The sequence below is a fragment of the Gracilinanus agilis genome, chromosome 4, assembly GCF_016433145.1.
Source record: "Gracilinanus agilis isolate LMUSP501 chromosome 4, AgileGrace, whole genome shotgun sequence".
Classification (NCBI taxonomy): domain Eukaryota; kingdom Metazoa; phylum Chordata; class Mammalia; order Didelphimorphia; family Didelphidae; genus Gracilinanus; species Gracilinanus agilis.
Window position 1 is genome coordinate 19,923,675 of NC_058133.1, and position 25,507 is coordinate 19,949,181.

Consider the following 25,507-nt stretch of genomic DNA (forward strand, 5'->3'; position numbering starts at 1 on the left):
ATGATCCTCATGCTCCCATTATGGGAATTTGGGGCTCCTTGAGTCCAAGTCAATTTGCCTGTGTGGGTACAGTGAGTTAAGCACATGGAGAAAGGAAAAGGCCCACAAAGGCCCAAAGACTTCTCCATCTCATTTGTTTCCTGGTCTTTGAGTTAGCTGAGAAAACTGCTTTTTGGTAGCCGTCGATGACCCAACCTAAATCTATCTGATGTCATCCAATATAATCATTGTATCATTTTGATTGTTCTCAGGCAGAGAAGGCCAGTCTGGTTCATTTATGGGATTTTCTAGGTCTGATTTTCCTCACGATGATTTGGGCCGTCTGTCCTCAAGATAGTTTGGCAATTTTGGCACAGTGGATCCAGTCTAAACTGCAAGAGGTAAGAATGGTTGAAAATAGCCATAGAACCCTAGTGTGCCATTGATTGGCTTTTTTTTTTTAAAGCCTTACCTTCTGTTTTAGATTCACTCCTGTGTATTGGTTCTAAGGCAGAAGAGCAGTAAGGACAAGGCAGTGGGGTTAAGTGACTTGCCCAGGATCACATAGCTGGGAAGTATCTGAGGTCACATTTGAATCCAGGACCTCCCATATCTAGCTCTCAATCCACTGAGCCACCCAGCTGTCCCCTTGGCTTTTTACTATAGAAAAGTGGATCCTCATATTGTTTTAAATTTGTCTCTCAATCTGCTCAACATACACCCCAGTTCTGTTCTGTGTCCCAGGTGAACTGCAAAGGGGTGTTGCGTGGTAAAGGCGACTCTCTTACGGGCTGTTTTCACTTTGGCCAGGTTCTGACTCTCAGAGGTCTCACCCTTTCAATTCTTTGAGGAACGTGGAGAGGCTGAAGCTGCCCCCTGGGGCCACCCGGCCGCTGCCCCCTCTGCCACTGACTAAAGGAGCACCACTGTGGGCAGGACCAAACCTTGGACGGGGCCAGGAAGGAGAACCTGGCGCCACAGTCGCTTTTTTCTTGGTCTTTTTCTTGCCTATTTGTAGGCGTCCCGGCTCTGACTGCTGGCGTGGGCTCTGTGACTGCTGAAGGGAAGCAGGCAGGTCTTTCAGTTCTGGAGGGCTTAATGGCTTGATTAGCTGTGATGAATGATTTTATTTCACATTTCTCTCCAAATATTTCCCCTTGTCCTGGGAGATTGGACTGTTTAGGCACAATCTGTTATTTGTTTATTCAGTGATTTGTGGAGCACCCATCTGAGTGCCATCTGGGTGCTGTTCCAAATCAAATGCATCAAATAGGATGAGATAGATTGATGAGGAAAGTGAGCAGCAAAGCTCTTCCTACAGGCGTGTGGCGGGACGTCCCTTCCTTTGTCTGCGGTTCCTGAAAGGTCTCGAAGGGAAAAGAGCATCCTTGGGTTAGTGCTCGGACCCATCTCTTGTGTTCTGTCTCTGCCCAGGATGAAGGCAAAATAGTATGATTTAGCCTTCCCCCTCCCCCCCTTTTCTTGTCTTCTTTTTATGGCATCCTTAGAATTGTGTAGTTAGAAAGAGGCCAGAGAGCCGCAGAGTTGGAGAAAAGCTCTCGAGATCGTCCCACAAGCTGAGCCATTTAAACGCTTTCTGGAGAATCAGGCTGGATTGTTGAGCCCGTCCCCTTAAGCCAAGGGTTCTCGAGCTCCCCGGCATTCCTAAAGCTGCCCATTCCAGAGGACCCAGGAGGAAGCCTGCCGCCCCCTTCCTGATGGAGAGGCGAGAGGCTCGGGGCACCCCCACATCAGTCCATGCCCGGCTCTGCCATGGCCAGCTTGCGTTTGGCTTGATTATGCATATTCGTTACTAGGGTTTTAGTTTTCTTTTTCACTGAGGTTTGGGAGTCGGAGGGGGAGAAAGTAGATTTTTATTAGTTAAAAAAAGAAAATTTAGATAGAAAAACTCATTTGGCTGGAGAGGAGCATTCTGACAGTGGAGCTCCTCAGTAGCGATTGCAGGATGGAAGGACAAGGCAGGACAGGTTTTGAAGGCCTTGAAATTTATCAGCAGACTTTGATCTCCTGATTGCAGGCCCGGCTGGCCCGAGTGCTCACGGTGAGGGGGTGGTTCCAGTCTGGTTGTGGGGGTGCGGCGGGGAAGTTGGGCTGGATCAACTGCTTTCTGGCCCCTTCTGGCCCTCTCATTCTCTTGGAAAATGCTTCTTCAGAGGAGGGCCTTTTCCTCCTCCTGGAGCTTAACTCTGTTAACGGCTGGAAACGGTGGGCCTTCTCTGTGCTATTATCTGTATTTTACAGATAAAAACATGGGAGGTCTGTCTTGTCCAGGGTCGGCTTACACAGCTGGCCACGTTAGGAGGCTTTGGAGAAACTCAGATGGGCCCCTTCCCCTCCCCACTGCCGCCCATTCACGCCTGGGCTGATGGAGGCACCCCTGCAGCCTTGCTTTACAATTCAGCCAGGAGCCCTTGTCCTTCCTGGGGATGAGAGTCAGGCCTGGAGATGGGAGGTCCTGGGGTCCTCCTAGCTGTGTGACCTTGGGCCAGTCCCTTAACTTCCATGGCTCAGCCCTTACTGCTCTTCTGCCTTGGAATCGATTCTAAGAGAGAGCCGCATTTAAAGTCAGGAGGAGGATTTATGAGTGAAAGACTCTCCGAGCTGGCCAGTGCCTCAGGTGAGGCTGCGCCCCGGGGTCTCTACCTGGACATCGGCCCCTTCGGCGATATTCCCCACAAGGGAGCGTCCGGCCTTCACCAGGGGCGACTGGTGCTCAGTGAAAGCCCCGTCTTCCTGAGGGAGACCCCGGAACACTTTGAGGACCCCCAGATTGGAGGGATGCTCTTTAGTGCAGACGAGGAGAAGCTGTGTTGGTTTGCTTTGTCTCACGGCTCTGCCCTCTTTCCTCCAGTACGTGTTCTACAGGCCCTACAGCCGTGCGCTCGAGGCTGAAGCTGACCTTGTCGGACTGCAGTTTGCTGCCAAGGTAGGTGGAAGACGGGAAGCCCCGGGAGGGGGCGGAGGGTCCTGGCCTGGCAGGGGGAGCCATGCTGCCTGGGGAAAGGCTGTCCTATCTGGAGGCTGTGCGGTTCATTGTGCTAAACATCTGGGTGTCTGCAAGGACCTCTGTTCCTTCTCTCTGCCCCTGGGCACATCTAGAGATGAGGAAGGACCGTCGGCCTCTGCCAGGGAGGGGAGTTCAGATGCTCGGGCTTTTCTGCACGGAGACTTGAGGCAGGAGAATCAGTTTTTAAATAGATGACAGTTTGCCCCCAAACAGACATTTCTTCCATTCCTTCCACTTTTCAGCAGCCCTAATCTGGTGTTCCTCAGGGTCAGCTTCACGGATGCTCTTCAGGTGCCTGAAGGTCTGAAACGTTTGATGCAGGTTCTCTTGCCTGATCTTCGTACTAGGGGAACTCTGAGCCTCATTTGACAGATGGGAAGACTGAGGCACACACACAGGGCCTGTGAGCAGTCAGCTTTGGATAAGCTTATCCAAAAAGGGCTCTCCTGCCTTCCAGGCTGTGTCCCAGTTGGCTGTGGGTCCATCCACTTTCTTCCCTCCTCTTCCCCCTATAAGAAGTAAAAAGGGGTTTTGGTTGGGTGAATATTAAAAGGTTTGGTCTCCAGGGAATTGAATAATTATCAATCCCCAATTAAAGAATAACCTCAAGTCAAAATGACTTTTATGGAAGTTTATTTACAAATGAGAAGAGAGAGAGAAAGTAAGAAAATTAGAGAGAGGATAAGGTAAGATAATCTGACACACTAAATAATTCGCTCTGGTCCCTGGTTTAGCCCAAGCAGATCTAACTAGTCTTCAGGCTGAGGCCCAAGGCCTGAAGAACAGGGATGAATAAAGCAAAAGCTTCAGTCTCAGAATCTCTTTTTAAAGAGCAGTTCCTTTAGAGAAGTCCAAGAATATTTAGTCTTTACACTCACCACATGTAATTCTAAGGGGAAGATTTAAGAACAGTCTCACCAAGATCTTGGGGTCCCAGGTCCAGCTCTTCTCCAGGTCCAAGTCATGAACAAGAAGAGTTCCTTCAGGTCCAAGACACGAAGGAGAAGAGATGAGCTGAACTCCCTGAATTCTCTTTTAAAGGGGCTTCTTTTGCATCACTTCCTGTACCTTCCTCTTAGTTTACATGTCCAATCACAACAGATGCTTTTCTTAGGACTGCCCAGGAGGCAGTCAGTCAATTCTAATTTGTCACTCACTCTGGCACCCATGGGTCACAGACCTCCCAACTTGTGAGTTAAGGGGAATTGTTTACACTTTTGTTGATTAGATTTGAGAATGGGCCAGGCAGATCTAATCTCATTATCACAGCTCTCCCATCCCCACAGCCTGAGTGCAGGCTCCTGGGAGCTCTGCCTGGACCACTGGCTCAGGACAGAAGAGCGATGAGGGCCAGGAGATGGGGAGTACGTGACTTGTCCAGGAGGCCAGATTTGGAGAAGAACCTCCCATCTCTAGGCCTGGCTCTCTTTCCCCCGAGCCTCTTCAAGGGTGACTCCAGCTCCCTTCTCTTCCCCTGCCTAATCCATCCAGTCTCCTGTCGCTGGATGAATTTTTCTCGTGCCCAGAGCCATCCCTGCAGGCTCAGCCCCGGTGCCTGTGCCAGCCTCATCCTAGCAGTCCTGTCCATTGCTCAGAGCCCTTCAATGGTCCCTCATCGTCTCCCAGGTCAGTCCTCAGCCCAGGATCCTGGTGCCCTGCAGCCTGGGTCCAACATCCACATTTCTGTCATTTCAAAGGGCAGAGAAAGACGAGGTATCGAGAACCAGCTCCTTGTTTATGCTGGGGAGCTTTGCCTCATTTGTACTCGTCCTTCTGCCTTTCTACTTTTCTGAGCTCTCTGAAGGGCTGAACAAGCTCTCCCTTTGCCTTCTGGGACTGAAGATGACCTCCATGCTAGACAGACACAGTGCTGCTGGGCTTGAGGCCCAAAGAAGCTAGCTGTCTGGGCTGTGGCCACAGACATGAAAGTTTTGAGAGCATGTGCCAGGAAGAGGAGGAGGAGGAGGAAGAGGAAGAGGAAAAGAAAGAGGAAGAAGAGGAGGAAGAGAAGGAGGAGGAAGAGGAAGAAGAGGAGGAAGAAGAGGAGGAGGAAGAAGAGAAGGAAGAGGAGGAGGAAGAAGAGGAGGAAGAAGAGGAGGAGGAGGAAGAGGTAGAGGAAGTTCATTCCAGGGAAAGGGACAGCTCGTGGCCAGTAAGAAGGCCATAAAGTATGCGAAGGGCCAGGATGTAAAATGAGTCCAAGGAGGGAATGGTGGGAAGCGACTGTGAAGGGACTTTGGTGCCCAGCAGAGGACTGGATATAGGTTATACCAGTACTTTCATGCACTACAGATGTCCATATTCCTCATGCCATGACTGAAGACACACATCACACATATGATTAAAAAAGCTCATGACGGGACAGAAGTGCGGATGGCCAGCTCTGATCTGTAGCTGATTCCCACTGTTCCTTCTTTGGATGGATCCTGGTTCTTATCGTGAGTCCCCCAGGGCTGTCTCAGGACCTGGCTTTGTTTAGTCCTTCCCAGGTGATCATTGTCTAGTATTTCTGCTACTGGCTACTTCCCTAGTCCTGCACCTTGCCTTTATGAAGGGAAGGGAAACCACACTGCCTGTAATGAGGCTCACGTGCTCTCCGTGATCGCCTTTTCTTAATGAGTGATTTTATGAGTGGACACCACCCTTATGCAGAGGACATATATTTTGAATGATAACTACAGATGGTCTTGAAGTACTTTCTGTAAAACACTTGGGAAGTTGTCGTCTTATAATTATTTTCTAGATTGAAAAGTCCCTTGTATTTGATTTATTTGTGCCTTAATTGAATAGTTTTTAATTATCTTTAGAAATAGTATGGCTCCTCCCTGCCTCACTGGGACATGGAGGTGATCCTGGGGTCCCCAAGGTTATATGCTGGGGGGAACGCCAGCTCTGACAGGTCCTCTCAGAGTGGGAAGTTTTTCAGCCATGGGCGCAGGGCTGGTTGAGAGGTCACTCACCTGAGGACCAGCTCAGCTAAGCCCAGAGAAGCTTATCCCCACTTTGGCTATAGAGACACCAAATGTTTGGGCCACAGCAGTCCTTGAGGACTGTGTGCTTAATTAGAGGATTGTCTACATTTGGTAGAGGGATGCCACGGTGAGGAAATCATGATGCATACCTGTCCGAGGGGCACACTACATGGTCTCTGGGGTGACCTCAGGTTCCTCATCTGTAAAAGGAGAGGTTTGGCCTTGGTGATATTGATGGTCCCTTCTGGCTCTCACTTCTTGTGAATGTGTCCTGTCAGTAAGTGGAGCACCTACAGGCCTGGCCATAGAGCTGTTGTGCTTATCACGGGGTGGGGAGGGGAGGGAATCTGCTCCCTAGAGAGACCTGGCACTCCCCTGCCAGGGTAACTTTCTCTACTGACTAAGGTTGCAGTCCTTGTAGCCAGGCTCACTTCCTTGGCTGGCAACTAGTCTGGAGGTGGCTGAGCTTCCGTGATTGCCAGAGCTGCCTGGGGGAGCCCATTACCCAGGTGATGTACCCCAGGGCCTCAGAGAGGTGAAGGGGGTAGCTTGGGGTCATCCACTTAGCAAGGAGAAAATCTGAGACTGGTCCAAGTCTGAGGATGTGAGAGTTGGACTCAGGGGTCCCAAGGTCTCTGTTGGAAAGAAACTTCCCACGGTATCTAGGTCCAGGTCACCACAAGGTTTCCTCGCTTTTTTGTTCTCTTATTTCCTCACTAGGCTGCCAGGCCATCTTTTTCTCCTGAGCCTCCAGGACCTTCCTTTCTGGCCTGAAACAGAAACCCGTTTCCTTGAGCTGGGTCCTCTCCTCCAGTGCTGGAAAACTGTGAGGAGAGCACCATCTAGTGAGAACACAAGAGAAATGGTGAATGACTTCAGGAATCCACATTCCAAGTGGAGTCACCAAACCAGAGCTCTGGAGGAGAAATGAGCTTTGGAGAGAGCCTAGACTTTTTTCCCTCCATCTGCCCCTATTCCATAGGAGAGAAAATGGAAGCTCCCCGCTGGAGTGACTTGCTCTTTGTCACAAGCAGGTGCCAGAAGCTGGCCTCCTGACTCCCACATAACTGTCCTGTTCCCTGCCCAGCTTGGGAGATCAGTCTGTGTGCAACAGAAACCTCATCGAGGAAAAACCTAGTATAAATTGTCGGGAGAACATTTTATTGTTAAAAATTATGGATTTGGGACAGCTGGTGGCCTCAGTGGATTGAGAGTCAGGCCTGGAGATGGGAGGTCCAGCGTTCAAATGTGACCTCAGATGCATTCTAGCTGTGTGTTAAAAAAAAAAAAAGAAAAAAGACTTGTTGGTTCCCTGGAGATGAAGTCATGCTTTACAGTTTACAGGTGATAAATTACGTTAGCTGGGGAGCATCCTGGGATCCAGAGAAGCGAGATGTTCCCCCGAGTGATCATCTTTTACTTTAGTTCTTCTTTCTGACTTCCAGGCAGATGACTTGGATGAAACATAGGTTACATGTAAGATTTCTTTCAGTAATTGTATCTCCAGTGCTTGGCACAGTGCCTCGCACAGAGTAGACACTTAATATTTACTGGATTGGATTAGGTCCTGCCGTTGTAATTAATGATCTGGTTAGACAGCAAGGAGGAGTTTTAAAACCAATGTGAAATGGCTTCAAGATTTCCTGTCAGTTGTGTGTGCCCCTTCCAGACTTGGGTGCAGGTAGAATTCTTATCAAAATTCAACTCTGAGTTACAAGAGAGGCGTTAGCAAACATGGAGTGTGATGTGCAAATGGAGAGATTCGTCAGTACTTCTCATTATTGATGCTGCAGTTGCCCCAGTACATAAAGCTGTCATGCGACTGGCCAGAAATAGCCAGGTCAGCCCAGAGTGGACACTCGCTTACAGGGAAGTGTAGGGCAAACCAGAAATTACAGACAAATAATGAGGATTCCATTGGGAGAAAATGGGCTGCTCTGAACATGAACAAAACTCAGATTCCTAATATCCTGCAATGCTGATTATCCCCTTGGATTTCTATCTGCATCGAAATATTTTGCCATATTTTCCTTTGGTGGGACTATCACGGGTTCACTGTGGTATTAGCCTGGGGCTATCCCTGCGATGAACAAATCCAAGAGAGCTTCCCAGCCCAGCCCTTTCCTCACTTTGGCCACCTCTGGGGCTCCTGCCACCACTCTTCCATCCCGTTTGCTGCAGGCAGAGCTTGCATGAAGGAGACACGCGCGCAGCTTCTATCATTTTAGGACATGTTATAGACCTTGCTGGATGCCTGGCTTAGGACTGGGCATGATGTTCCTACTGTGCCGAGTTCTGGAGCTAACCAGGGCTTTTGCATGATGTAGTTGGGGCTGCATCAGGACCTCCCTCGGTCACCCCCTTGATGTCATTCAGGGCCTCCTCAGTCATGACAAAACCAGAGTCCTGTGGTTGAAGAGAGAGATGTATTCCTGTCCTTTCTTCCCTTCTATGATCTCGACACTCAATGATGCCGATTTTCTCACACCCTCCAAGACCCGTTTAGCAAAGTGAGTTAAACTGGTGGCAGGCAACCACTTCATTTTAAAAATTGCTGTTTTCATACCTGATTCAAGTCATTTTTACTTTTTATAAATGGAGAGGATAAATATAAGTGACATATTCATTTTCAAAAATTTCACCTTCTTTTAGTGTGTCTTTGTAATTAGTTTTGCAAAGTATAGGGAAACAAGGATACCTCCATCTTAATTTTCAAACAGATGTCTCAGTTCCTTTTGGAATCTTAGTCTGTTGGGATGATTAATTTGTTCCTCTGATGTTCTTTGCATACCAAGTATTACTTTAAAGATTGTCTTCAGCTGTGTTTGTTAGGGATTAAACCGGTGACATAATTTAGTTGTTCTTTGATTAACTCTTTCTGTGCTGAGCTAGCCATGTGATAGTTATGTCCTTCTGAGATGTACTGGACAAAGCTGATGTAGCCAGGTGACTCACGAATGACAAGGATTGCTTATTACTGTGTTTTTCTTTCAGCATTTTTTGTGCTTTGCTATTTTGACAGTGCTGTGAAATAGATTGTAGTATTCTGGCCACTGATTTTCACATCATTTTTTAGTTTTATAACAACTTTTGGAAATAGTATTTTACTAGTTATTTTTTTTGTCCTAACAACATTTCTGTCACTTTCTTGGGAAGCAGAGAGGAGGGTAAACGAGACTTGAAGGAACCAATCTGGTGATTTTTGAGTTTTAGCTGCATATGTAATAGACATGGTTCACAGTAGTAGCACCTAATGGTTGTTGACATGGAAAGTAGTTGGTGTTTCCTCTACATGTGACACAAACAGACACTGTAGATTTTGTCAAGTTTAAATCTAAAGTAGGATGTTGTGCTGGATTGGATTCTAAATCCTCTTCTCCTTAAGGTTTCTGACATTTTTCTGTATGATGTTTTGGTAGCACAGAGTCAAGAGTAGAGGCCATTAGCAGGGTGATTTTACTGTGCCGTGGGCTGCCTCGCTTCCTTCCTTTGTCACCATTGCAGGATTTAGGATATTCTAGCAGTACTTCTGATCAATACCATCATCATATCCTCTTAGATTTCTTAGAATAAAGGAAAAGGTTCTAGATTTGGAATATAGTAACTTCTTCATTATAATATTTACTTAAGAAATCTTAATATGGATTAAAGTTATACTCATGATCTAGTCATTTAAAAACCTTTTGGATGTGCTAAAGCCGTATATTTCACATTTCATGGTTATGTAAAGTTAGACCATCTCCAGGTGAGTTCCTTCATTTGCCAGGAGAAGGAGGATGACTTTAGGACCACTGAGGCAGCCAATAGCCAAGCTAATATTAGAGCGGAGCTTTTCTGCCTCCCAGCCCATCACTCTTCCTATCATCCTGTGCATGTCAGCAGAGCTTGCATTCTGACAATGTGTATGCACTGATATTGCTATAAATAATGTAGCTTTTTTCTTCTCCTGCCTTATGTGTGTACATTTTCTTCCTTAACTATATTTTGTATGTTTTCTCCCTTAAAATATGTACTTGGAGAGTTAACCTAATTTGCTGGTGGTCTACATTTCCCTTGCAGGCTTGTGCAGATGTCAGAGCAAGTTCAGTATTTTGGCAGCAGATGGAGTTGGCAGTGATGCTTCAGGGTCAGCCCAAATTACCAGAATGGCTGTCGACGCATCCCTCCCATGAGAACCGAACTGAGCACCTAGACCGACTTATACCTCAGGTGAGCAGAGGAAATTCTGGCCAAGAGATCACTCTCATGGTTTGTAGGGAATTCTGTTATCTGGCACATCTTGGGCCCAGGAACAGCCTGCTTTGTCGTTGATTCTCCTCTGGGAGGCTTATGCAGAATAAATGCCCAGATTTGGGATCTTGGAGTCCACAAGGTAATCTCAAAGATAGAAAGTGGACCAAAAAATGCTCAGGGTGAGGACTACGAGGTTGTAACAACAGACGAGCTTTGTTCACGGCGAAGGCACTCTCTAAATATTCACTGAGGGGTCCAAAGGGTGCTCAAAGTAACGAACAGAAAGACATTTGCTTGACCTTCGGTGCCTGCTCAGTAAGCAGCCTGTGAGCTTGTGGCACCTTTGCAAACTCCAGGACAGAGGAATGGTGGGGTTTTCCAATCAGCGCAAGTTTGACTTTATGGGATTCTGCAACATCGGCATATGCAAAAGGAAGCAGCCTTCATTTCTTCTGCCGAAACCCTGCCTGGCAAAGACTGGGAAGTATGGCCAAGAGAGGCCGGTGTCTTGGACTGGTAACAGGACTCCAGTATTACCAGTATGGCACGGATAGCACTGAGAAGTGTCGCCTGAAAAGCCACAGAATTCTTCAGCGTCATGATTAACTTAACTTTTTTATGGCCTCTATCACTTGGAAACTTCAAAGCAACTCTTTGGGAAATATACTTGGTTTCACCCAACTGCTTTTGCTCCTAAAACTCTTTGGCCTTTTCATTAAGCAGATGGAGAATAAAGTGTAGATACTCCAATTTAGGCCAGTTTATCATCTGCCCAAATTGAGATTATTCAAAATTTGCAAAGAATTTTACGTATTGTACTTTCAGAATACTGACTTAAAGCCGGGGATAGCTTTTTTTGGTTTTCCTATCTCATAATTGATACATATTGATCTTGTCGTCAGAGCCACAATGAGGATGGGGGTAATTGGGCCTTTGATTCTGGATACAGGTAGGTAGCTGATGTCCAGGAGGCTCTTGGGCTCTAGTAGGAGATTATGTCCCAATCCCTCGTGGTCCTCTTCTGCTTCAGGCCACGAGGCTTCCCCACCCCACTGAAGGGCCCCAAAGGCCACAAAGCCCATCTGCTGCACTCTTCCCTACTCCCCCACCCAAGTTTGTTGTCAGAATAGGATCCTTTCCATCCCCCCAGCTGAGCTTCTCCCTGGCCCTAGCTGACCTGTTCACTGTCTTGGTGATTTTTCTGCCTGTGGGGACATTCTGAGATCCCTGTGTGGGCCGGCGTCCCAAAAAGGTCTTTTCTTCTGTGGGGCCAGATAGCACAATGCAACCTAGATAATGCTGATTTGTGGTTTTCTGAGCCAAAATGTGTTCTGTTTCTATTTGACTTCAACACTACTGACCTAGCTCATATCTTCATCTTTTCCATTAAGATTTAGGTAGATTACATAGCAGTTCCCTACCAGTTTAGTAATACTGGTTTAAAAAAGGAATTGAAGTTAGTCTAGAATGACCTAGGCTTTTTTTCTCCAGATGATAAATAAGCTTAGTTAAGGAAAACAGATCTATCCCTTTGCCATGTCCAAAAAGTATATGCCTCATTCTGTACCGTGAGCTCATCACTTCCCTGTTAGGAGGGGGCAGCACACTTCATACCTGCTTCTCAGGAGTTAGTCGGTCATTTCATTGATCAGAGTTCTTAAGGTCAAATGAGTTAGTATATGTGAAACATGGATGGTCAACCCTAACGCCCAAAGAAATGTTAGCTCTGACGGTTATGGCTTTACAACATTGCTGCTGTGTACAGTGTTCTCCTGGTTCTGCTCACTTCACCATGCGTCAGTCCGTACAAAGCATTGAGGCTTTCTCAGGAACTGCCCCTTTTGTCATTTCTTATGGCACAATAATATTCTATTGTATTCATATCCCATAATTTATTTAGCCATTCATCAACAAGGGGTGCCACTTTGATATTCAGTTCTTTGATACAGTTGTTCAGAAAGAACAACTGTAAATATTGTTCTCCACTCATTTTGGATCTCGGGAGGGTACAGGCCCGGTAGTGACAATGCTGAGTCGAAAGGTGCACATGGTTTAGTGACTTTGGGGACAAAGTCCCTGTTGTTTTCTAGAAGGGCTAAGCCAGTTCACAGTTCCATCGTAGGTGCGCTGCTAGGCCTATCTTCCACTTGCACCCCTAGAAGTTGTTGTTTTCTCTTTTTATCATCCTTACTGATTTCATATGTGGAGGATAGAACCTCAGAGTTGTTTTAGCTTATTGCCTTCTAATTATTTATGATTTGTAGCATTTTTTATATGACTGTTTATCTCCTGGATTTCTTTCTTTGATAACTGCATACTTGTATACTTTGACCACTTAGCTTTAGTGGAATGACTGACATTTTTATACGTTTAATTAATTTCCACATATCTTTATATATATGTATAAATATGTGTATACTTTATCAGAGAAATTTGTTTCAAAGATTTTTCTCTCAGTTAACTCAGTGACTTCTAATTTTAATTATACTGATTTTATTTGCACAAAACCTTTTCAGTTTTATGTAACCAGAATTGTTCATGTTCTATTCTGTGATCCTCTCTATCCTTTGTCTGGTCATAGTTGGAAAATGTATTTTCTTCCATTCTTTAGGATGTAATTTCTTATGGGTTGACCTGTTAATGATGAAGCATATAGTTACAGATTCTGTTTTCCCTTTTTCTGGGGAGAGGGCATGGTTAGGAGGAGAATCAGGCCATTTCCTTTTTCTCATCTTGTTGTTCCCTGCTACAGTCTTTCAGAAATAACTGACTGTGGCTCCTATCTGTGTTTTTTTTTAGTAGCTGAGGATCTGTTTCAGTTGAACCCACTGATTTGAACTTATCAAGGTCAGGTAGCTGCTCTCTTATTAGCCCCTGATTTGGCTGGGGTAGTGATGCTTTAGTACCCATTTTTGTCAAGTCCTTTCCAGTCCAAAGATCATTTTCCTTGTCAGAGAAAGCAGACACAAAAGGAAGAGTTGAGCAAGTTTGCTTCCCTATTACCACTGTCCTCTTTCTCCTTCGGTTTTCATATTTTATTTTTTGAGAATCCCCTCCCTTCCCTCTATACTTCTCTCACCTCCCTTGAGGAGATTTCATCTATGCCCTGCAGCTTCCTTACTTCCCACTCAAGCTCTCCTGAGGTATGTGTCCATCAGGATCATGTTCATCATCTCATACTGCTGAGCCATCTAGCCAGGCTTTCCTACAGCAGGGGACATTGATGCTCTTGAGAGCCTGCAGTTCCATGCAGGGGGTTCTTTGCCAGCCTCCCTACACATGTCTTGTTCCATTGAGAATGATGAGATGAAGAGCAGCCCTGCTGGATAGAAATGGCGGGCTTCTCCTCTCATCTCTTTGTTTTCCTTTTTTCTCTTCTTTGTGGGCCAGCACCACAGCCCTCTCAGAACATCTGCCTCTGGTCACCCCCATTCGTTGTTTTGGTCACTCATCTCCTTTGCTCCTTTCCTTTACTGCCTTACTCATTACTGGGCCCTTACGACTTCTTGGCCAGAAGGGAGGCCCCTGTGTGGACCTTGCTCCTCCATTTGAGGGCTTCTTTTCTTCTATGAGGGGAACTGAGCTCTCAGTGCCATCAGCTCTGGGTTGTGGGTTCTTCTTGATTTTGTTGACTTGTTGCTAGGCAAATGAATGAATGAGGAGTGAATGAAAACAACCTTTTATTAATCTTTTGGAATATGTGCTAAGTGCTCATAGCAGCTCCAAAGGATTTGTTCCCCAGATGCCTGTAGAACCTGGACTGGAAACAGGGACCCTGGTCTTGGTGGCGTTATTGTTCCCAAGGCATTTAGGTTACCTCCACTGAGGTATTCGCGGAGGCAGCAAGCAAGGTGGCTGGTTTGTCTTGCCTCAGGGTGTCATTCCGTTTTTTCGTTTTGTTTTGTTTTGTTTTTATATTTTTAAACCTTTAACTTCTGTGTATTGGCTCCTTGGTGGAAGAGTGATAAGGGTGGGCAATGGGAGTCAAGTGACTTGCCCAGGGTCACACAGCTGGGAAGTGTCTGAGGCTAGATTTGAACCCAAGACCTCCCATCTCTAGGCCTGGCTCTCAATCCACTGAGCTACCCAGCTGACCCTGTGTTATTCCGTTTTAGCCAGGCTGGCCTGCCCATTCCCTGCTTAATGATTATTTTTTTGCCTCCAAAGAGGTGTGTGTGTGTGTGTGTGTGTGTGTGTGTGTGTGTGTGTGTAGTTGTGTATGCATTGTTGCCTGCATGTGTATAACTGCATGTATGTGCATGTAGGAAGGTGTATGTATATATAGATCTGTGTGTGTGTGCTTGGAGAAGGGGTCCTGCTTGTGGGACTGGATCCATTGGAGAGGACTGAGAGGGTCAGAGTGTCCCCAGGCATACTGACCATGCTATAGTGTGGTGCCACATGAGGCCCGGGGTTAGTCCAGGAGACTCCTCGTTCTCTTCTGATCCAGCCTCTCCTCCCTCGTTTCTTCTCTTGCATCAAAGCCTATTGTTTCCTTTAAAACGTTTCTCAAACTGTTTGCTTCCATTTCTGTGGTGTCTGCCTTCAGTACCTCTTCTTTGTAAGGAGCCCATTACTAGCTGATACAGTGAGGATTGCAGAGTTTTAGGGGTCTTCTTGCCTTGGCTCTTGTAAGCCAGCCAACTGCCAGATTAATTTTCCTAAAACACTTCAATCCCATCACCTCCTTTCTTTAAAAAATTTTTATCTCTTGGTTTTATGCCACCTTAATGTCTATATATTTCCTTCCCTTACCCAGAGTGCCATCATTTGTAACAAAGAAAAAGGGGGGAAATGCAGTTAAGCACAACTAATGAACACATCCACCAAGTCTGACAGTGACTTCCTTAAAAAGAAATCTGGGCTCCCGGTGGCTTATGGTCCAAGCAGGATGCTCGATCGAGCCCCAGTTCCCCTATTTCACCTCATCCTTTTGGGCATAATGGAGTCCCACAGCCTTTGTGAAACCTTCCCGTAATATCTTAGTTCAAAGCTGTGTCTGTTTCCTTCTGAACCTCTTCAGGCCTTCCTGTATGGGCCGTTCACGTGGCGCTGACCACCCACTCTCACACTCACTCCTTTGCTCATTACCTTGTCTAGAGAGGCGAGCCTCATTTCTCTAATTAGATTGTAGCTGCTTGAACGCAGGGAGCACATCTCGAGTTTCTCCTTCATTTCTCTGGTCCCTAGCACAGAGCTCAGTAAGGACATAAGATGAAGGAAGCTCTCCAAAATCCTGGTAGTGGGGAAGGCTTGATAGATGCAACTGTGATCAGCATATTCTTTAGCCTTTGAAGGAATCAGCATTGGGGTTCAGCCTCCCTTTTCTGGAGCTGCTGGTCTCAGGAAACCCGAACAGGGGACTCTTCTGGTCCTGCTCTCCTGCTGCCCACCAACTCCTGAATGGCCCACTTCCTCCAGAATCAAGGGGCAGAAATGGACACATAGGATGTATACCTTCTGAACCTCCATTTTCTCTTTAAGAGAGCTGCTTTTGGTGGTTTTCATTTTAAGCATAAATTTTCTCCTGCTTTCTGGATGACATTGTGCTGATTGCTTTGAGTCCCTGAACACCACGGGACCTCTATTCAACGAGATACGTGACCACTCGGGAAAGTTTCGCCTTGTGGTCTGTATAGGGAAAATGAACTGGTGAAGAATGCTATGATAAGCCCAGAAAATGACATGCTGTCGAATAGACAGACCATAGTTAGCCTGTCAGCGTGAACAGGCATTATAGATAGGAAGTGATAGGAAATCCAGAATTAAAAAGGAGAAGAACAGACTGGGCCACATCTGGGACCCTGGAAATGATCCCATTCTGCTTCATCTTCTTATTCCAATATTCTCTTTGGAAAGATCCATCATGATGTAGGGGATGAAGAATTTATTTTAAAATCAGGAAGACCTGGGTCACATTCCATTTCTGATACTTACTCATCATGTGGTCTCTTAGTAGCTCTAAGCAACACTATTTTTAAAAATTAAATTCCCCTGCAAGAATATAGTCAGTTTTGCTGAGTAGTTGATTCTTGGTTGTAGACCCAGTTCCCTTGCTTTCCAGATTATTATATTCCATGCCTTCTGGTCCTTCAGTGTGGTTGCAGCCAGGTCCTGTGTAATCCTAACTGTGGCTCCATGATATCTGAATTGTTTCTTTTTAGCAACTTGCAATATCTTTTCCTTGGTCTGGAAGTTCTTGAACTTGGCTATAACATTCCTGGGCGTTGTCAATTGAGGATTTAATGCAGGAGGTGATCTGTGGATTCTTTCAGTCTCTACTTTACCCTCTTGTTCAATAATATCAGAGCACGGGGGCAGCTGGGTAGCTTAGTGGATTGAGAGCCAGGCCTAGAGATGGGAAGTCCTGGGTTCAAATCCAGCCTCAGACACTTCCCAACTGTGTGACCCTGGGCAAGTCACTTGACCCCCATTGCCTACCTTACCACTCTTCTGCCTTGGAGCCAATACACAGTATTGACTCCAAGATGGAAGGTAAAGGTTTAAAAAATATATATATCAGGGCAGTTTTCTTGGATAATTTCCTATAGAATCATGTCCAGGCCTTTTCTTTGATCACGATTTTCTGGTAGTCCAATAATTCTTAAATTGTCCCTCCTGGATCTATTTTCTAAGTTTGTTGTTTTATCAATGAGGTGTTTCATATTTCTGTTTTGCTAGAATGTTCCCCATTTTCAATCATTGAACTAAGATCTTTGAAAAATTTTCTTTGAACTGGTTGACAAATGCCAACTTTTACTGAAAGCTTTTCTCAAGTTCTAAGTTGTAAAATTTCATCAAAATATATTTACAGATGATTACTGGAGACCTTGAAAATGTGCTTCATTGCCACTTTCAAAGAGAAAAATTCTTTAAAATAAGAATGATTTGATTAGAGAGTACAAAGAAAAATGATTGCATAAACTGTGTATGTCGAAGATTGGTAATGAAGGAAAGAATTGAAGACAAATTCCTTTTAAAACAAACTAACATCGGATGGAAACATAATTTTGAAGCTTGATGTAATCTTTTTCTATTTTTTTCCCCAAGTGGTTGAATTCATTTTGAATGTGATAAAACTCTATTATAACATTGGGAATAATTTAGTGTTTGAAGTGAAACTGATATTTAGTACACCAGTATGTTGTTAATTACAATACATAGTTATAACTCAACGATTGGAATTCCCTGCTAACATGAGACTAATTTTTGTAATGCAGAAAGGAGAATCTTCTGGTGATTTATAAAATTCTATGAGAAAGTCTATGCCATTGAAAATCTTAATTTTTTGTTATAGCATCATGGAATTTACTTAAGCGTTCTTCCCCGAACTGATTGTAGAGCTAAAGTATAAATAATACAAAACAGAGAGAACTAGCACCTGCTGGGTGCCGAGTTGTACTGGTGATGAGGAACGTTCCCCCACTTCTCCCCTCCCTGCAAGAAGAAGACATGGTTCTTGCTCTCCAGTTACCATCTGATGGGGGCACATACGATATACACCACAGACAGCTGCAATACTCAACTTCCATGAAAAGTAATTAGACAATCATAAAATAAAATTGTTTTGGGGGGCTGTTATTAAATGTAAGCTCAAAGAAAACTCTAGAGGAGGTGGGACTTAAGCTACATTTTAAAATGAGTAGGAATTTTATTGGCAAAGAGGGAGAAAAAGTAAACAGATCAGCATGACTTTTTTTTAAACCTTTACCTTCTGTCTTAGTATCATTTCTAAGACAGAAGAGAAGCAAGGTTGAGGCAGTTGTGATTAGGTGACTTGCCCAGGGTCACACAGTTAGGAATTGTTTGAGGCCAGATTTGAACTCTGGTCCTCCCTACTCCTGGCCTTGCTCTTGATCCCCTGAGCTCCCTAGCTGCTCCTGATTGTTTTTTTTTTTCTTTAAAAAATTTTTCTTTAACCTTTACCTTTTGTCTTAGATTCATACTAAATATTGGTTCCAAGGCAGAAGATTGGTAAGGACTAGGTAATGGGGGTTTAAATGATGTGCCCAATTAGGAAGTGTCTGAGGCCAGATTTGAACCCAGGACCTCCTGTCTCTAGGCCTGGCTCTCTATGCACTGAGCTACCTAGCTTCCCCCCCCCCCCCCCATCTCTCCTTTCTCACTGTCCCAGCAGCTTGATGACTTACCCCATCCTTGATACCTAGAGGTCATGATGCGTGCTCACTTTTGGCTTATTTATTTCTGTACTATCATGAGAATAAGCTAATTTCATTTTTTAAAACCTAGAACATAGAGATATGTCAATTAAAGGGAGTTAAATTTTATTCTTTTTTGGTCAAATCCTTCAGTAAGATAAGTATATTAAACATAATGTAGTGATCCATTAGCTATTTAAAAAGGTAAATATAGGTTTGTACTGAGAATATTATTTGAAGATAATTAGCCAATAATCATGTTAATTTTATTTACTTGGAATAATCTGTTAAATTTAGGAGACATACATAGCATATGTATTCTGGTTACCATAACAACTTGGGTGCAGAACTGGAGAACAGATGCTGTCTCAACCTGTTGATGCTTGATAGTATATGACAGTTTTAGAATTATGCTCCATAGTGACACTGTTCAGACTTTAAATTTAATGTAGACTATAATTTGTCCTTGAAAGAGATAGATTATTTGGCTTTTCCCTGGAAGAGTTGTTTTAACATGAAATGTGGGGACTTGTGAAATAAATAAGAGAGCTTGTATAGTAACCCAGGGTGGAAACGCAGCCTTCCTTTCTGAAAACTGGAAGCGTTTAGGATGTGGAAATTTCAGAGAGAGGAAAGAAATGATTAGAACAATACAGAGAAGCGTTTCGTCGTCATTTATTAGTCACTGGATTTCGTGATCAGATAGCTGTTTACATTTTAGGAAATCTCCATGACGGCTTCACTTCTATAAAAATTTAATCTCCAAGTCCAAATCTAATGTGTTCTCTCTTTATGTAGCAAAACACTTTGTGTAAGTCTTTAAATAGATTCATTTTAATCTCATTTCATTTTGAATCCTGAACACTTTGAGAAGGCGAGGGCTTGGAACTCCCCTGTAAATCACTCTTATGCATCTGTAATTGGACAAAGTGAATTCATAAATCATTAATATTACACATCTCACGAGTGGCAAATACAAGAGTGCTAAACATTTAAGTAAAATGTGGGTATTGGCCGATAGACACAAACACGCGGCGCTCACCTTACAGGATTTCATTTTGTCTGACACGCAGTGTTGAGGTCAAGGTAAACAGAGCGGCTGCGGTCATTGGATTGGCCTCAGCATCGCGTAAAGCCAGCGAGCCTGAAGGAGCATCGTGGGAGACCCTAAAACAACATTATGGTCCGTGGGATGGAGATCTCCTCGAGGCAGAAACGAATGAGCTGTTAACAAAAATGGCTTCGGGGGAAATGGGGAAGAAGGGATGATATTTCTTAAAGGAACAGAGTTTTAAAAATGGAAATGATTCCGCCCCCTGCCCAGACCCAAATATCTCCGTTTCCATTTCCCAAAGAAACCTTTAAATCGGTCACGGAGCCTCTGTGGCATCCCGGCCACTCCTCTTCGCTTCTGTTTTTTTCTTGTTGAAGTTTATTCTTTTCTAAGAAAGTAATGGCTGTTTAGCCTCTGTGCTTGCACAGGGCTTAGGAGCCTGATGCGTTCCGGCAGACAACTTCGGGAGGCTGCCGGGAGGAAGAGCGACGCCTTCGCTCACTCGCCTTCAGCGTTCAGTTTGGTTGCAGATGTCGTCGGGAAGCCTCTCCGTGCTGGCGTTTGTGAACCCCGAGAGGAGAGACTTTTACCAAACGTCTGTCTTACGCCTTACGGGTTTAATACCGAGTAACCGCAGCTAACATTTATATGATGCTCATGGAATTTACAGTAATTCGTTATAGACAGAATGATACAGTGATATAATTATAATTTATATAGTGTTCCCACAGCGAGCTGAGTGCTTTGCAGATGTTATCTCTGATCTTCATGGCAGCCCTGAGAGGGAGATGCTTTCATCACCCCCATTTTGCAGATGAAGAGACTGAGGCAAACAGGGGTGAAGCAATCACTAACGAATGTCTCAGACTAGATCCGAACGGAGGCGTTCCTGACCTGCTGCTCTGCGCACGACGGGCCCCCCAGATCTGAGTTTGTGTCGTCCTCAGCCCCCTCCTTCTGCCTGGCTTCACAGGGACACATGGGGTGCCCCCGTTGTGCAGAGCGTGCCCCAGGCGTCCCTCGGGGGAGCCGTCCCAGCTCCCCCCGCGCCCCTCGTGTGTCTCACGTGAACGTGGCGGAGGCAGAATGCAGGCAGGGCAGAGTCACAGACACCGTCCGTGTGGAAGTTGCAGGTGGGAATTCAGCCAACACAGGGACCCCCCAGCACCCCAACATTCTAGTTCCTCGTTTAGTTCTGCTCCGAGACTTAGTCCTTTATCCGACTGCAGCTGAGACCGTCCAGCCAGAACTTTGCTCTCATCCTCCTCCACCGATGCGAAACGCTTTGTCTGCTCACGGCCCGTCTTCATTTCCAGCCCCCCATCTGCCTCCTGGTGACCCCTCCGGCTTCTGTCCCTCTGCTCTTTCCCAAGCCGTCGGTCAGGACCGGAGAAATGCTTCTCCCCTCCCGATCTCGAGCTCTGGATGCACTCATTCAGCTGGTCCCCAGCCTCCTCCCCGGCCTCTTTCCTGGCCTCCTCCCCGGCCTCCTCCCCGGCCTCCTCCCCGGCTTCCTCCCCGGCCTCCTCCCCGGCCTCCTCCCTGGCCTCCTCCCCGGCCTCCTCCCCGGCCTCCCCAGCCTCCTCCCTGGCCTCCTCCCCGGTCTCCCCAGCCTCCTCCCCAGCCTCACCCTCTTTTCCTGCCCAAGTTCTTGCTTCAGTCTTGGGTTGCCCCCTTTGCTCTACTCACGCACCGCGGATTGGCTTCACTTGTTCTTTCTATACGTCATCTCAAGGGCCCTTCCCGAGCACGACATCCCCCGCCGCACCCCCTCCGGGAGCTTCCTCCGCCCCCTTCTGCCCCCAGCATGCCTCCCGCCGCCTTCTCATCCTTCCTCCTGGCCAAGCCGGTGTGGACCGTCCCGCCCCGCCCTGCTCTCTCCCTTTTCTCCCCAGCAGGCGGCTCCGCTTCCATCTCACTCTCTTGGGCCACCCGCGGCCTCCCTTCTTACTCTTCTTACACCTTCTACGGCCTGCTTGGCCCATCGGCCTCCCTGCTGACGCCATCCATGAGTCTGAGGGCTTCAGGGGCCGCCCCAGGCCGGGGATGGCCTCCCTCCTCTCCCCCATGAGCTTCCTGGACTCCCTTCAGATCCCACCTCGCCCAGGAAGCCTCCCAAGTGCTGGCCGGCCTTCTCTCTGTCGGGTGTCCCTCACGTCCTGTTTGCCCCGAGCTGTCTGGGGGAGATCTCGCCCAGTGAGCCCTGGACCGTCTTTGCCTTCCTTTGCACCCCCAGAAGGGCGCAGTGCCGGCAAGTGTGACCCCTAAGCGGTGTGGGGAGACCACGCAAAGGCTTCCAGCATATCGGGAGGCTCCTCTGTGAAGGATTTATGAAAAGCCTGGACAGGAGTGTCCATGGACGGGCAGACAGACAGACAGGCAGACGGGCAGACGGACAGACAGGCAGACGGACAGACAGGCAGACGGACAGACGGGCAGACGGGCAGACAGGGAGACGGACAGACAGGCAGACGGGCAGATGGGCAGATGGGCAGATGGGCAGATGGGCAGAGGGGTGACTCTGCCGCAGAGCCCAGCACCATCGAGGTATCGGGCAGGACGCACATTTATTTACTTTAAACAAAAGGAGGAAAGGCGATAGAGGCCGCCCAGGGCAAGGGAAATGGCGGCTGGACTTCTCACAGCCTCGCTGGCGAGCTCTTGGGAGGAGTCACGAGTGCCCCAGCGCCTTCCTTCAGGGCTCTGACATGGTGGGAAGAGGAGAGGCGGCTCCCGTCCTCGCAGGGTCCTTGTCCCGCCGGATCTCAGGCCTCCCGCAGCCACAGAAAGGGGGCCTCCTTCGGGAAATGGGGAAGAGGAACGAGGGGCCTTTCTGTGCGGCATCCTCTCTGCCTCCGCTCTGGCCTCTGCTGGAAGCGGGGCGGCACCTTCCACTGAATGGTTCTGCCACCCGCCGCCCTGTAGCCTCCACATCCCCGACAGAGTGGCCCTCGGTCACTCACGGGGTGCCCCGAGGCCTTGGCGGGGTGCTTGCCTGGTGAGAGACGCGGCGTTCTGCTTTGGGCGCGTCGGGTCTCTCCTCCGTCTGACGCCTCGTGCCTGGGAGTTGACTCTGGCCTTCCGAAGTCAGTGCCGACAGCCTGGGCCTGGCTGGTTGCTGGCCGGTCGTAAAGGCCGGCCAGAGGCGTTGAGCCTCGGCCATCTACCCTCGGGGTCCTCGCAGAGCTGCGTCTGAGGGGCGACGAGTCGAGTAACCCGCGTGGCTCCTCGTGGGAGGGTTGGGCAAGGCGGATCGTGTGAGGACGCAGAGGGGCAAAAGGGCAAACCGTGCCTTCATGGCGATCGTCTGCGGGGAGAAAACTCAGCTACTGGAAGACCGGCCCGAAGCCCACGAGTCCAGAGAGTTAGAATTGCTCAGTGAGTCTAAGAGGATCGGGTTGCTTTTTTTCTTTAATAACGGATTTGGGGATTCCAGCTTGCCTTGGATAGCGGCGCCCGACACTCGTGTCGTTCTTGTGCAGCGGAAAGGGAGGGACCCCCGAGCTGTGGTGATCAATAGCGGGTGGTCATCGTTGGTGAGGCTGGGCGTGAGGCTGGGCGTGAGGCTGGGCGTGAGGCGTCGTGCTTTCTCGTGCCATGAAGGCTGAGGGATGCGCCGGCACTTAGAGAACGAGTCGGGGCCGATGAACGCCTCCTTCTTCCTATTTACTGGGAAAGCCGAGGGAGAGCCTCGTCCGAGCCTCGTCCGAGCAGGCCGAGGTGCTGTTCGTGAGGGATGGAGGGACGGGGAAGGGCGAGGAGAGCCCCACCTCGGACACTGGCGGGGGCGGCGGAGGGGCAGGCGGGGCCGACACCGACTTAGCTCTGTGCTCCAAGCCCGCCGCGCTGTTTGTGACCCTTTCCAGAAGGGAGCGGGTGTTGCCGCTTCTTCTTCCACTCTGCCCTTTGAGGCACCCATTAAGGGGGGCTTGAAAAACGGCCCCTTAATATTCCACGTGTGAAAATGGAAGCGACTGCGGGTCGGGAAGAGGTTTGTGGAGAGCCGCAGCGCCTCCTCCGGCCGGGCTCCAGACGGCCGGCCGTGCTGACCACGGGCGGCCCGAAGGGGGCAGAACTGGCAGCGGTAACTGCCCTCCTCTAGGGGAATCCACAGCCTGTCCTCGAACAGGGAGGGAGAGCGAGGAAAAGATGGCGGCTGGAGGGAGCCTTGAATGACGAGAGAAGAGGCAGCCTTGCCGTCGGGACCCTCGTTCTTCTCTCAGCAAGGAGGCTCGGGCAGTATTTTCCAGTTTTCATGCTGAAGGGAATCGAAAGGCAACGTGGCGTCCCGGATCGTCGGGAAGGTCTGGGCTCACGTTCTGCTTTAGTGGATCCTGACTACGGGACCTTGAGCAAGTCCAGAGCGATGGGCCTGGAGTCAGGAAGAGCCGAATTCAAATCCAGCCTCCTCCAACTCTGGGACCTTGTGATGTGCCTCAGTTTCCTCCTCTCTGTTTTAGGGGTAACAAAAGCAGCAGGTACCTCCCAGAGAGGATCAAATGAGATAATACTTGTAAATTGCTTAGCATAATTCTTGGCACATAGTAGGTGCTACATACGTGCTAGCCATCATTATCATCATTATTGTGACTTAACCTCTCAGGGCTTTGTGCAGCAGTTGCGGAGAAGTGACTGGCTGGCAAAGGCGGAGGGAGACTCCACACTGGGAGTGCTTTCTTTGTTATTTCAATGAAATTGCAGGACTAGGCTGGGAAAAGCAAGCAAGAACAGTGAATTCATAATAGAGTACTAAAGGAATGAATAGCGTAATAAAATAATTTTTTCCTATATTTCAATATAAAAGAGTCAGAAGACCCCCCAAGATTATGATTATCTGATTTTTATTTGAATTCAGGGGTTATAATTTTTTTTTTCAGCAAATATCAATAGCTAAGCTAAAAACCAAAGGGCATACATGGAGAGCTTATTTTCCTCCTTATTTGCAGGTAACAGTGTATTTAAATTGTTATTATTCAGGTGAACTGGAAGATTATGAGAAGATAATGTTGTATAGGGTCTTATCTGCGACTCTTTTTGTTTTCTTTGGGTCTTTATTACAAAGAGGGAGAAAAATATAGAAGTCTGTGTGAAGGGCAGCTAGGTGGCAGGAGTCTGGAGGACCTCGGTTCAAATTTGACCTCAGACCCTTCCCAGTTGTGTGACCCTGGACAAGTCACTTAACCCTGTTTGCCCAGCCCTTGTCCCTCTGGCTTAGGGGCGTTACTAAGATAGAAAGTAAGAGTTTACAATAAAAAGAAGCCTGGGTGACTGTTTCTATATCTTATATTATTGGAAGAAAGGCCTAAATAAAATGTTTTATTGTTTTTATCTCTTTCTAGGCCATTAAAATTAGAGAGAACTGTAACTGCCCGCCACTTTCCGGACCAGATCCTCGACTGGTTTTTAAGCTTACCAAGAAACATTTTCTGGAAGTGACGGAGGGAGAAAACCGAAGCATCCCTGGAACTTTAGTTCCGAAGTATAAAACGGACCCTCTTCCGATTCAGAAAAAGGAGACCATCCCATTAGCATTTATGGCTGACAAAAGAACGGGAAGTTGATTTGCATTTTACGTGAGAGCTCGTGTGAAGAATAGAGCAATATTTCTCATTTTTGCATATGACTATTTTAAAAAGGATCAGTTTAAAATGATAAAAAAAAAAAGAGACGATGCCAGTTTGAATCATGTGGTCTCCTGGCACTAGTAAAAATTCTTTAATAGATATTTAAACTTTTGCTCGTGAATCTTAAAAGTATTTGATTCTATTTTTAATACCTTCAATAAAGAAAGCATATCCCCAAAGAGGTTTAAGTTGCATACATTTTGCCCTCCCACATGCTTGGCTTGGTTGACGGATTTGATTTAAAAGATGGACTCATTACGGAAATTAAAGCAGAGGATCTAGCGTTTGCCTTCATTTAATTTAAATATTGGTCCTTTAAGAAAAGACTCGGACACTGGAGGCAGAAAGGTAAGTCCCTGGTTTTTCATTCGCTTCACAATTTGTTTTTTAATAGAAACACCGAGAGGTCATGCAATTGAGGAAAAACCCCAAAATATTTTAAAAAGATGTCGGTCCAT

The 25,507-nt window shown here is 47.0% G+C and overlaps 1 protein-coding gene across 1 annotated transcript in view; it reads left to right on the forward strand.

Annotated features, from left to right (window-relative positions):
• OMA1 (OMA1 zinc metallopeptidase) overlaps positions 1–25,228 on the forward strand; it is a 56,849-nt gene extending 31,621 nt beyond the window's left edge. The window contains exons 7-10 of the mRNA XM_044673894.1: positions 252–380; positions 2,852–2,926; positions 10,039–10,188; positions 24,765–25,228. Of these exons, the coding sequence (XP_044529829.1) occupies positions 252–380; positions 2,852–2,926; positions 10,039–10,188; positions 24,765–24,986 (576 nt within the window). The 3' untranslated portion in view covers positions 24,987–25,228. The remainder of the gene's footprint in view (positions 1–251; positions 381–2,851; positions 2,927–10,038; positions 10,189–24,764) is intronic.
• The last annotated feature ends 279 nt before the right edge of the window (positions 25,229–25,507 follow it).